We start from the raw sequence: 13122 nt of genomic DNA on the forward strand, positions 1-13122 counted from the left end.
AAATTGATCACCTGCAAGTAAATGAAAGTTTATTTGTTCTAAGTTATAAATACTTAAATAACAAAATATTTTTGGTAAGGTATTCTTACCTATCCACCAATAGATCTGAAGACCAGAAATACCCGTAAAGATAACATAACGGCTGTTGCCCCTTGAAAAACTAAGAACCTTTGTTGGCTGCACACGAATGCGCTGAATTAGTGTTAGTGCTTCTTCCTCTGAAAAAAGAAAAGCAATCCTAATGACCTAGTTTAAAACAAAGCAGTTTAACAGAGTAGTAAACAGTTTCATAAGATAAACTAATGGAAATTAAAATAAATCTTATATGGATCACTTAACCTCCATGAAGTTCACATTTGATTCCTATTAAGAAAACTTCAGTTTATACCAATATTTGATCAACACTGACTGTACTACAACTTTAATGTAAATTAGTGGTGCCAAGTTTATATTTACAGTAATAAATTAAGAGCTGCTCTAAACTTCAGGGCAAAAGTAAAATCAAATTTCAGATCAAGTGAACTGGAGAGATTAGCCAAAGAAGCCCAACTATGGGAAAGTTGATTTCAGGGTCCAAAAAAAAATTAAACAAAGCCAATAGATCAATTCTGAATAGGAGAGATTAAAAAAGTTTATGGGTGTGCCTGCTTCAGGTCAGTCTTTCAGACCTATTGTATAGGTATTTTTGGTTATAAGACTTATGAATTTCATCAACTCATTTAAGTTCTCTACTGAAATGAGTTTAGTAAACTATTTCCAACCATATTTAATTCAGTAAATACATTAAGATAGCTTAATGTACCTTAAGCTTTTTCAAAAGTGCTCTACATATAGAGCACTTATTCTGACTAGTGCTCCATGAGATTTCCCTTCAGCCCCTATTTATATACTACTTGTATTGAAGTCTTCTGGTAACTGCCATCTGCTATTATGTATTAGCAAGAAAATACTTGGGCAAATGCTATAATAAACTAAAGATCTACTCGTAACAATGCATATAGGTACTCTTTGAATTTCAAAGCTATTACTTAACCACCTATGGAGGTTAATTCCAGTAAATTAGAACATTGGCTAAAAATCTTCCTACAATTTAGTCTAAACTTTTTCTTATAGTTTATGGCACAGTTCTGGAGTCTGCAAAACTGTCTACCCTCACTTTTCAGATCCTTGTGTACCTGAAGATATAGTTTAAGACCTTTAGCTTAAATTGAAAGATGCCCTCCTATAGAAGCCCTTTTCTGATCCTTCCACCTTTCAAGAAGGATTTTTTAGTTGCAGTCTATACTTAAACATTATTGCAAAATGTGGTCTTATAACTGCCTTAAACCTCTAACAGAATAAATCATTGTTTCCTTTCTCACTGCTATGAGAACTTTATCCAACTATTACAGCAGAGCCTCAATATCCAATGATAATTTGTTCCACAAAACCTATTGTATGATGAAAATATTGTAACTTGAAACCAATAATATATTGATTTCCTATAATTTGTTCCCAACACGATAGGTATTTATGTTATACATCCTTTTTACATTAACTTATTTTATAAAGATGTGATAAAATAGTTATAAAACATCTTAAAATAAAAAAGAACAATTACATTAGCATTTACCTTAGACTAGGTGCAGAGATTATGAAATGAATAGTGGCAGGACTATCATTTGTCAGGTGTACTTTCAGTCTGTTGCTACTGGCAAAGAAAGTGTCCAAAGTAGACTGACTTTTATAGTTTCCTGAAGTAAGAAATGACTTCATCTATTTTGCACACGAGTTCAGTGTTTAATGTCAGGGCATTTATCACTTCTCTAAACACCCACAACAAGAAACTCTTCAGCTGAGTTTTTGGGTTTTCCTTCCATGTCACTCTCCAACTCTTGTAGCTGCTCTGTTAGCTCATACCTATGAGTGTCAATAAGGTTCTCCACATCCTTATCACCAACCTCCAGATCCATTGATTTACCAAGAGTAACAAATCAATTGTCAAAGTACCATCTGCAAATCAGGTCAACATTATGGATAATTAAATGCCAGATGCTTTTAAAAGCTGAATTTAAACACCTGGTGAAACATTCCAAGAACTTACAATCAGTCTCACAATCCAGCATGTTGAACTATGAATTCAATCTGAGGGCAACAGCATTTTCATTAGAGGTTGCTGCAAAGTAGCCTGTAAACATTTGTGGCATAGATTTTCTTTAAGTTTGCAATTGCTTGCTGGTCCATTGGTTGAAAAAGTGGTGTCGGATGGCAAAAATTTGCCTTGAACAAGGTCAAGTTGTGCCTCAAGAGATTGAACAATGTTGGGATCATGGCCTGGTGCAATATCCAGCATGAGCAGTACCTTCACAGGAAGGTTTTTTCCTAGATAAGCTCTTTACTGAAGGACAGAACTTCAAGCTCCCATTCATTGAAGGACATCCTGTAACCCAGGCCTTGTTACTATGCCAAAATATTCCCAGCATGCCTTTTCAACCTTTTGTTTAAATAATCTGGATGTTAGAGTGATATAAGCAAAGGCTTTAGCTTAAAAGATCAAGAGGCATTTGGCACCCAACAGGAGAGCAAGCCTCTTTCATACTCATGCCCACGTAAGCTAGCCTCATCCTTAGTGAGGAATGTTCCCCAGGGCATTTGCTTCCAGAAGAGGCAAGTTTTGTCAATGTAAGATGTGCTGGGGAAGATAGTCCTCCTGATCAACAAACTCTTGGAATTCAATTTTAAAGGTCTCAGCTACTTTTTTCAGCACTGGATCCTTCACCTATGTCATTCAACACTGAAACAATTGTATGAGTGATGTTCCATGTGCCATGCATTGAACAATCATACAAGTGATGTTCTGTGCACCACATGTCTGAAAATCTTTACCCATTCCAGCTATATCAGAAAACCACCAGTACCAGCAAATTGGTCTTTAAAATAAAAACAATCCTATAGAAGGTATATTGGATGTTGATTTCATCATAAGTAGAGGCCCCATTGTACTCCCAACTACTGTTGGGATATTGGAGATGAGTCACTTGGATATAAGGGATGCAGAATTCAAATTTGGGAGTACAATGTATACAGCAAGAATAGACAGGGAGGGATTATGCTGTTAGTTAAGAAACTAAGTGCATCCAGTTGACATAGATAGACAATGCAATACTGAGTAAGTTTGGTGGGACATGAGCACTGGGAAAGCAAAAATGAGGGTAGGAGTTTGTTATAGGCCTAATGGCTGAAAACAATGAAAAATTATACAGAAGTAGTGAGCCAGTAAATCAGTGTCTCATAATGGCAGATTTTAACTTCCCAGATAAACTTGTGGGTTTGTCACTCACACTAGCAAGGATTTTGTTGATTGTTTTCTATAGCAGCATGTTCGAGTGGTGAGAAGATGGAGTAACACTTGACTTTATCAGCAGTGATCATTCATGCATTAAGAATTTACAGATAAAGGAACCACTAGGTAGCAGTGATCAGTGTACTGATGTGGGATTTACTTAGATTTAAGTACCATCAGGGGTAAAGGGAAGGGTTTTTGCTTTTGTAAAAGTGACTACAGTGGTCTCAGATTTAAATTCTATACAGTGGGACCGGCCATCTGACAATGTTATCAACAGCAAATTCTAAATGGGAAGAATTTAGAGTAATTTTGGAAGCTACTAGGCTTTTTGTTCCAACTAAAAAAATAGTTCTGGGTTAAGGTCCAAAAGAATGTCAGACGAACAAATGACTTGTGGCATAGAAGAAAATGGATAAATTGTCAGGTGACACAGAAGCCTTGGTAGATAAAAACCATTCTCTAATCAAGTCAGGGGTTAGGCAAGCAAAGGGTGATCGAGAAATCTTTAGCAAAGGAAGCAAGGAAAAACAGCAAAAACTTTAATTATATAAAGTAAAAGGGGATAGTCCACTTGATATCAATGGTTTGACAGTAGATGATCAGTCTGATAGTTGCCAAATTAAATGAGTAGTTTGGCATCTACATTCACATGTTAAGGAGATAGCCAGATTTTCAAACAAAAAGGGAGTTAGATGATTTTGTAATAACTGAGCAAAGTGGAGGAGAAATTGAAGTTAAACATAAGTCACTTGCAGTAGATAGGATATATAGTTATATTAAAGGAGGTGGCAAAGGAAGTAACCAAACCCTCAGCCAAAATTATGAGTATCCTTTGACTCTGAGTCAGTCTCTACAGACTGGAGATATGCAAATGTATTTCCAATTCACAAAGGAGATCAAAGGATGAGTAATTAGACTTAATCTGACTTCTGTTTCAGGGAAGATAATGGAGTCTCTGGTTAAAGCATTGCAAGATTATCTAGACGAGACAGCAGTAATAATTCAGACAGCATTGGTTTGTTAAGGGGAGGTCTTGTGTGACCAATTTGATTGGATACTATATGGCCACAAAGGAACTATGCAAAAAAATTGATATCATATACTTAGATTTCAGGAAAGCTTTTGATGCTGTTACACCTGGAAGACTACTATGCAAATTGGAGTAGTATGGCATCAAGGGCAAGTTGCTACAATGGATAAATTGAAGGTTGAGTGGGAGAAGAGAGGTAATCAATGGATACTGCTGTTATATAGATAAAAATGTTATTAGTAGTGTCCCTCAGGGTTGTGTTTGGCCCATTTGTTTTATATTTATCAATGATATTGACACTGGTATCAATATATACCTAGCTTAATGTCAGTTTGTAGATGATACAAAGATTGGTAGGGTTGTTAATAACAGTATACTGTTGCTACAACAGGATCAGGAAAAGTTGGGCAGAGAAGTGGCAACTGAAGTTAAATTGTATTTGCCAAAGTACTGCATATGGGTAGCAATAACCTCAAATGTACTAACTGGGTAGTGGAGAAGGAAAGACCTGGGGGTAACTGCAGTCAGCAAGTTTGAGCAGTGGATAGAGGCTGCCAGAGTATGATATCATGCTAAGTATGATATTGTGGGGTCTTGTCAATGTTATACAGGAATTTTGACAGCAGGTATAAGGTGGTTATTCCTTGTATAAGGGAGTGGTCAGGCCACCCATTTAGTACTTCATACAGGTCTGGAACCCTCATTTTTGGAAGGATGAGGAGTTGCAAGAACTAGTACAGAGAAGGGCTTAAGTTCTGTAAATTGTAGCTTCTGTAGACTAGACACCTCATTGAAGTATACAAGGCCTTAAATGGATTGAGAAGGCTCAATGCTGATGGGATTCTTCCTCTTGCTTAGACTGCAAAGCTGAGAGAGCACAAATTCAAACAGAAAAAAACTTTTAGAATAGTTGTGGAAGTTGATAGCTTAAATAAATTCAAGGCAGAACTAGACAAACATTTGGAACAAAATAGATTAGTGAAAAGGAAGTTTTTCAGCTGATGCTATATAAGCTTGTTTTCTTGAAAGATATGCCTCTACTAATGCTAGCTTGTTTTTAGAGATCCACCAAGTTAGTTTTTTTATTGCCATTTCCCAAATAGCATATTTGGCTACATTAAACATAGCTACCACTTTGACCATACCTGAACAGTCATCCTGAAACTGCTCTGATCATTACATAGAAATATCCCATTTTATTGAATAAAAATTAAAACAGCAGTGATCCATGTACCAATCCTTGGGAACCTCACCTGAAGAATAACCATTATTCATATAACACTCAGCTGCTTGCACTATAGCCATTCAAGGACACTGCTATTCCAATAGCAATAGCTTGCATAATAAGTTCATATACAGGACTGATTCAAATGTTTTGCTGAAATTTAAGCAGTGTTGGAATTATTTCCAACTTCAGCTCATGAGTGATTTAAAGTAGTCCAGCTTATTCAAGATGGCTTTTACTTTAAAAAGGAAACTTACATTTGGCATTGTAAATCTAAATAATCCTATGTTGTACTCTTTAGCATTATCTGAATTTCCCTGCCACTTAAGTCAGACTAACTAGTTTATAGTTACTAGATTTGTTTAGTGTGGGACACACACAATTCTCCAATCCAAGGGAGATTTACAACCTGTTATGTCCTAATTAAATTCTTTTGCTACCTTTAAGGTACTCAACATGTTGGGCCTACAAATGCAAAGTAGTCATTCATGTCATCTGCAACATAACCTATGTTATTTAACACTTCCATGCACCAGTTACATAAATGTTCTTTTTACTTATAAATTCATTCTCTTGGCTCAGTCTACCTTTTGTGGTACTGTTACAGATTAGTAACACTGATTCAAGTTATAGATAGCACTAAGTTTCTAGTCAAGACACATTGGCCACTAATTTCAGCTTAAAAAACTAGAATTCTAGTTTGAATCAAGCAGTTAAAATAACTATTTACATCAGGTTTAAAATTTGAGTTGATAATTTCATTAGATAAATTAAAGGATTTGTGAAGAAAATTTTAGCACTAAATGGTACTAAAAACCGGTCCGGGCCATTTGGTAGGAAAATGAGAAGTTAAAGGAGTAATTAAGTTGTATTGTTAAGCAAATACTTACGGGCATCATACACAAATACAGGAGAGCCAACAGAATCTTTCCTATCTTCTGCTACAGAAACATAAAGAGTACCAACCATATCCCACATGGCAATAGAAACAGGATCAGTAGTTTCAGCAGCTGCTACTACATCAAACTGGCTGGATTCCCATCTGTAAAGGCTATAATTGGATTGTTAAGTCAAGTCTTCTTATAATCACCTGAATAAGTATTTTATGAAACCAAAGTTATTTTATATCTAAAGAGATCTTAGACTATACTATGGGTTTCAGTATGAAAAAATGATTGTAGATGCTGACACCTCTGAAGTTTTCTAAAATGCTGACTTCTATATATGTCAATGATTAAATAATTGTCAATGTTAAAAATTAACAGATGTCTTATCTAATGTTAAAAATTAGATATTACTTTGTTGGGTGACATGACAAGGTGTATAAGTGAAATTACATTTCATATCAATATAATAAAGGAGGAAGAGGTATAGGGTGCCCATTTTTCTTTATACATTAAGTTGTCCTAGTGATATTTATTTGAGCCAATGGGAGAAGAGGGCAGGGCAATTACATCACTACAAATGCACAGGTAAATAATTACCTGCATCATTGTTGGTCACATTAATTACATGGCCAACAATGGCAGCTAGCTGTGATGATTTATGTGCTCTTACTAAAGATTTTATACATATGGTTAAGGCTTATTTTAAATTTTGCAAAACTCAAGTATAGTGCAATAAAGTTAATTGGTTTGACTATGTATAATCATGGAGAGGTAATATTTATGCTAATTCTGTTTTGGCCATTAGAGCACTTTGTTCTAACTCAATTCCAGTTGCCTATGCTAAAGCATAGGCACTGGTATTTAAAAGTTTGAAGAGCTACTTTTCAAGCTTGATTAGTTGTGAATGCAGGGGACTTTAGGTGGAAGGGTTTGTCACATTGATTTTTGGACAAAATTGGACCTCAGTGGAAAAGATTTAAGGGCAAAATTGTAGCCCTTATCCATAAGTGGATAAAGGGTCCCATGGTTTAACAGTATAATGTACTTTCCAAATACATAATCTGTGCTATTAATGATAGCACAGTACTGCTGATCTTAAGATGTAAGATCTTTCATTGAAGATCATTAAGAAGCTCACACCAAGATAATTTTTGTAATGCATAACCAATGACATTTAAAATAAGAAATCCTACTTGAATAAAGTAGGTTCAAGGTAGAGTTTCTATATTTTAGCAATCAGAAAAGTCTTGCTGATGCTCAATATACATATTGTAATTTGCATAACTTTGATTAATCTACACTAAGTAGATTAAAGTTCAGAGAAAATTATCCCTTAAGATTGGAATTAGTTCATAGCATATTGTGCTCTATTAGAGCAAGAGTCTTAATTGCTTAAAGACTAAGTCAAAAACATCTGGCAACCTCAGTATGGTATTAGATAAGGTATATGGGACAAATACTTACATCATGGTGGTTTTAACTGATACATCATAACTAGTTGCTGGTATCTGAGTAGCAACAGCCAAGTATACATGATTTTTACTGCTGCAGGTATCAAGGACTGCTCTTCCATTCAATAATACCCTTTGCTGTTTCACTAAAGAATAGTTAGTAGCCAAATATAGTTGCAAGTAGTGATAATCAGCCTCATGAGCTGCCAACACCCATAGGTTACTCCTATCAACAAATGCCTATAAAAAATAAAGTACAGTTTATTTAGACTATCTAATTACAGGTAATTAGATTTTTTTTTCTATAAAAAAGCTTAAATCTTTGAGTGAAGTTATATGGATACAATAACTGTTACAGTGATAATGCTAGGGGTTAGCATTGTCTAGCATATATTCTCTGAGAAGCTCAAAATTAAGATCACACCAAGCTTATAATACAGAGATATTTCATCAATGGAAAGGATGGATGTAGGTCATAAGGGGAACTTAACCAATACAATTGAGTCACAGAAGTTAATTTTGATACCAAGCCAGAATCATGTTTTTCATGTTATTTAAATTTGAGAACAAGTAAAACATGATTACTCATATGCAAAAGGGAGAAATTTATATATACTTTTATACTGATGATATATATTTTTATTACCAATTGCCACTAATATCATTTTCCTGCCATTCTTAAATCTGAATGGACAAAGTAACATTTGTTTGTGGTGTTATGTAGTTCTTATTCAAATGAGGTGAAGTTAACCATATATATTCAAACTCCTGGTAGTTGATGGGGACCAGACAGTTGATTGAAGTAATGCCTAGAGACAACTCCAATGGTTTCAGGAAAGCAATTGAAAAAGGAAGATCCAGAAGACTGGCTGTTGTAAACACTGAAGACAAACTTTGACCAGATCATTCAAAATGACACTTTAACCACCAAACAAGTAATGAACATTGAAAAAATCACTAGGGGAAGCATTTTGACCATCTGATTGAGAGAATTGTTCAATGGGTGTATAAGTTACTTATCTAAGAGACAGCAGTAAAGAAAGATCTGCAAATATTTTCTAGAGAGTTGTACTAGTAGTCCTGAGTGCTTTAAATTGGTTAACCACAAATGAAATATGGCTCTTCCATTATAACTCAAACTAAAATCCATGAAATAGGCTCATTTCATATTCACTTAACAATAAATCAACCTTCCAAATCATTGATAAGATTTATGGCCACCAAGGAAGGTGGCTTAATTTGCCAATTTCTTAAAATTGTAACCAAAGAATGCCTGTCCATGGTAAAGTTTAATTGATCTCCAAAAACTCTGGACTGAATAAGCAGGACAGTGTCATCAGGAAAAATTCCTGCACACAGCAGAGAAACAGATTGTCTAGTTGAGGTTGTTATTTGGTTTTTAGGAGCATTAGTAATTAAGGTCATTGTGCCAGGATATGCAGTGGTCATTCCTGACCTTTCCACATCCTCTGTATTTGGTGGTGATGGGCTCTAACACCCTAGTCCAGTTGAGGAGGAACAATGTCTCATCTTCCCTATAGCCCTGACCTTACCCATAAGATGGTTTGGTAGTTGAGGCATACAATGCAAGCTTATGCAGCAACAGCCAAAGAAGCTTTCCAATTTCACCCATCCATTCTCTCCAAATGCTTGTCTAGCTCAGCCTTAAATTTACTTAAAGGCTAAGTTCCACAACAAGAGATAGAAATTATTCTAGCAATCATCTGCCTGCTGGCTAAAGGCAAATTTCTACACATCTATTCTACAATAGTCTTTCCTCAATTTGAATCCATGCTCCCTCAGGTTTGTAATCCAGATCAATAATCCTATCAGCATTGAGCTTGCTCAACCTGTTTAAGGCCTTATACAACTTCATCAGATCACCTCTATGGTGCCTAGTCTAAATGCTGCAATTTGTAGAAAATTGCAGCCTTTCTTGGTTAGAGCACCCCTCTGTTCTCTTTCTAGCAACTCTAGATCCTGCCTAAAATGAGGCCTCTAGACCTGTACACAGTACTGAAGGTGTGGCCTGATAATTACTTTGTATAATGAGATAATCACCTTGTCCCTGCTAGCAAAATTGCTAACTATCATTGACAAGACTTCATGACCTGCTCTGGCACCCCATGTGCACTGCTCAGGGAACTTGCATAACTGACTGCACAATGACAACCAGGTCATCATTCTCCAAATCCCTGAGTGGAGTACAGAGTTTGTACTTTTCTTGGGTTACTGCTACCCATATACAGTAGCTTGTATAATTTCAGTTTCCACTTCTTAGCCCATCTGCCTAACTCTTCTAAATCCTATTGCAGTAGCATACTGTCATTAACAACCATGCCATCTGCAAACTTTGACATTAAGCCAGATATACCTTCACACAGAAGGAAGGCACTTGACACTGATGTTAATGCAAGCTTCCTGATTTTAGACTGCATTTGCTGCCTAGAAAGTGCTGGAGAAAAATGTGTTATATTAGATAAGTTTTTTTAAAGTTGAAAGACTGCCAGGTAAAGATGTTACAGCTTATAATGCTCTATTTATTGACCCATCTTTGGGTTAGTTCAAATTAATGCTTGGTACAAATCTTAAATTACTAAGTCAAAAAGGAGTACAGTGCTGAAAGTTAAAATAGTAGCTAATAAAATATATTAATAAAATTACTACTTTAATTAAAGCAAGAACTTTTACACCCTGATATTACTATCAGGGCAGTTTAATTTCCTTCCCATGAAAGGAAAAGAAGAACTGACACCCATTTTGTGTAGCAATCCATAACATTTTAATTAAAAAAAAAAGGTTATTTCATGTAAGATTTAAATTGCATGGCAATCTCAGAGACCACTGTCTGTTCTATAGGATGTAGAGAAGTCTAAAATGATTCAGTTTCTTAATAAAGAAGACTGAAGAGCTATTTAATTTCCTAGTATAGGAAACTATTTGAACAGGAGTGGCCAGGATCTTGATGTATCAAGAAATTGAGAAAGTACAGTATTTAGAAAGTTTATTTGGATGCTTGCTTTGAAGGAAGCATCCTTCAAACTATAAACCAAAACATGTTTCTACAAGCATTACTGATGCTTGTTTTAGAATTGCTAAAGATTATTCTGAACAAGCAAGTTGAAAATTTTAAAAACTTTGGGGGGGGGGGGTAAACTTTCCACAGGAAGCCAAGTCTAGCTAGTACATTAAGTGGAACAAAAAATGCTAAGTTTATATGGATACTGTCATCATGTAAGGCACCAATTTCTGAAATACATTTTGTCAGCTTTGGAGAAGACTGGACCTTTCTTTCAGGGTCATATCATACTGATTTAGTAGTAATGATCAAAGCCTTCCTGACATTTCAGGATCTTACTACTCAAGGAAGAACCTTATGAAACATTAATCTTAATGGGATTAATATTTTCCTATAAGAAATAATTTTAGTAGATAACTACTCTACTGAACTCAGGAACAATTGAAGCCATTTAACTTAAAGCACAGCCATAGTGAAGATCACCTTCAAGCAATACTTGGTTGGGAAACCAAGGGTTTCCAACCTTTTTTGCTTGTGGACCCCCTGAGTTGTAACTTTATGACTGTGGACCCCCACATGTAATATTCCTAAATGAAATATTTGTAGGTTAGTAAAAGCTAATAATTAAACAACTCCAATATAATATAAAAAATGTAAATTACAAATTTTGAAAATTTTAATTGATAAAACTGAAACCTTTACTTTTAATGACAGAATTAGTAAAACTATTTCAAACAACAAATTTATTCCTAAGGCTATTAAATAGTATCCCATTAAATATGCCCTACTGATGAGATCCTTGTGGCTGATATTTTGATATTAGCATTTTAATATCTGGCTCCAATTTTGTGAGAGTCAGACTAAGAGTACCTCTTTTTACTATATCAAAGTGATTACGATTCTTTGTTAACAACTGTGTTACATGACTAAAGCCAGATTCCACAAGATAAGATGGGAAAACAATGACATTTTAGCTTCCTCCCATAAAAGCAGATATTTACATGCAATGTCACTATTCTTCCATACATCATGCTTTCCTTTTTTGAAAAGACTTCAGACTGTCATCAGACTGCAATTCAACAAGTTCCTCTTGTAAATCAATTTCAACATCAGCAACATTTACCACAAATGGAATCAGCACCCAATCTAGGATGTTCAGTTCTAGTAGGTCCTTGAACTGAACTTGCATTTCTTCATAAATTTTTTTTAAAAGATCAACATACACAACACAATCATCTTTTAAATCACTGCTAGCTGAAGCAAGGTTTGGAAACTGGTCAAATACATGGTGTGAGATATTAAGACTATAATTTGAGTTTTCCCAGGAATGCATTAATGGCTTCTTTGCTAAATATTAAAATCACAATTATGTCCTTGCTGCAGCTTATTAAGAGAATTCAGTTTTTCAAACACATGAGGTAAAATATGTTTTCATGGCAACCAACTGTTTTCCAATCTCCTTTTTGTTTGGAAATGATACAATACTGTCCCAAAGGGCAACAAAGACAATTGCCTTTAGACAACCATTGCACCTCTGTATGCAGTACAACATAATCAAATCATTCATTTTCATCACAAAATTTGCAAAAGAGACAATCTTGAGGAGCATTACCCTTAATGAGGTTAGTGAATCAAGCAATGTAGGCAAAATACTTTTGGCAATGCATTTTTTAAATGAGTGATAAACCCTCTGTACCTACTGACCATGAAAGGAGTGCCATCAGTAGCACAATCCATTAAATTTCCAAGTGGAATTTTTTTCTCTAAAATAAGACTGGACTTCCTTAAATATTGTTTCACCTTTAGTATCTGTTTTGAGGAATCTTGCAAAAAGCATTTCCTCCGAGTTGATTATCATCCATACATCTTACATATGCCAATAAAAGTGCTTCGTTGCCAATCAAAGTTGATTCAGAGTTCCATTGCAAACTGTTTCACTCTTAATTGAGCAATAAGTTGATTTTCTACATCTTCAGACATTTCATCAATGCATCTGGATATAGTGTTATTGCTCAAAGGAAGGTTCAGTAATTTCACTTCCATTTTTGTTTAACATTGTTGAAATTACAACTGATATCAAAGGCAAGATGACAGTTTCACCAATGCTATATGGCTTTCCAGATTTTGCTGATTTCATATGCTAATAAACTTATCTTTATTGCTTGCTTGTTTTTCCTTAAAAATT

General features: G+C 35.0%; 1 protein-coding gene across 1 annotated transcript in view; it reads right to left on the reverse strand.

Annotated features, from left to right (window-relative positions):
* Positions 1–38: 38 nt before the first annotated feature.
* Positions 39–13122, reverse strand: part of LOC150079159 (uncharacterized) — a 67222-nt gene continuing 54138 nt past the window's right edge. The window contains exons 4-7 of the mRNA XM_090382975.1: positions 7932–8158; positions 6471–6631; positions 90–218; positions 39–52 (exon numbers count right to left, since the gene is read on the reverse strand). Of these exons, the coding sequence (XP_090239101.1) occupies positions 39–52; positions 90–218; positions 6471–6631; positions 7932–8158 (531 nt within the window). The remainder of the gene's footprint in view (positions 53–89; positions 219–6470; positions 6632–7931; positions 8159–13122) is intronic.

This window comes from Mastigoproctus giganteus, chromosome 10, assembly GCF_048544385.1.
Source record: "Mastigoproctus giganteus isolate SK-2022 chromosome 10, ASM4854438v1, whole genome shotgun sequence".
NCBI classification, from domain to species: domain Eukaryota; kingdom Metazoa; phylum Arthropoda; class Arachnida; order Uropygi; family Thelyphonidae; genus Mastigoproctus; species Mastigoproctus giganteus.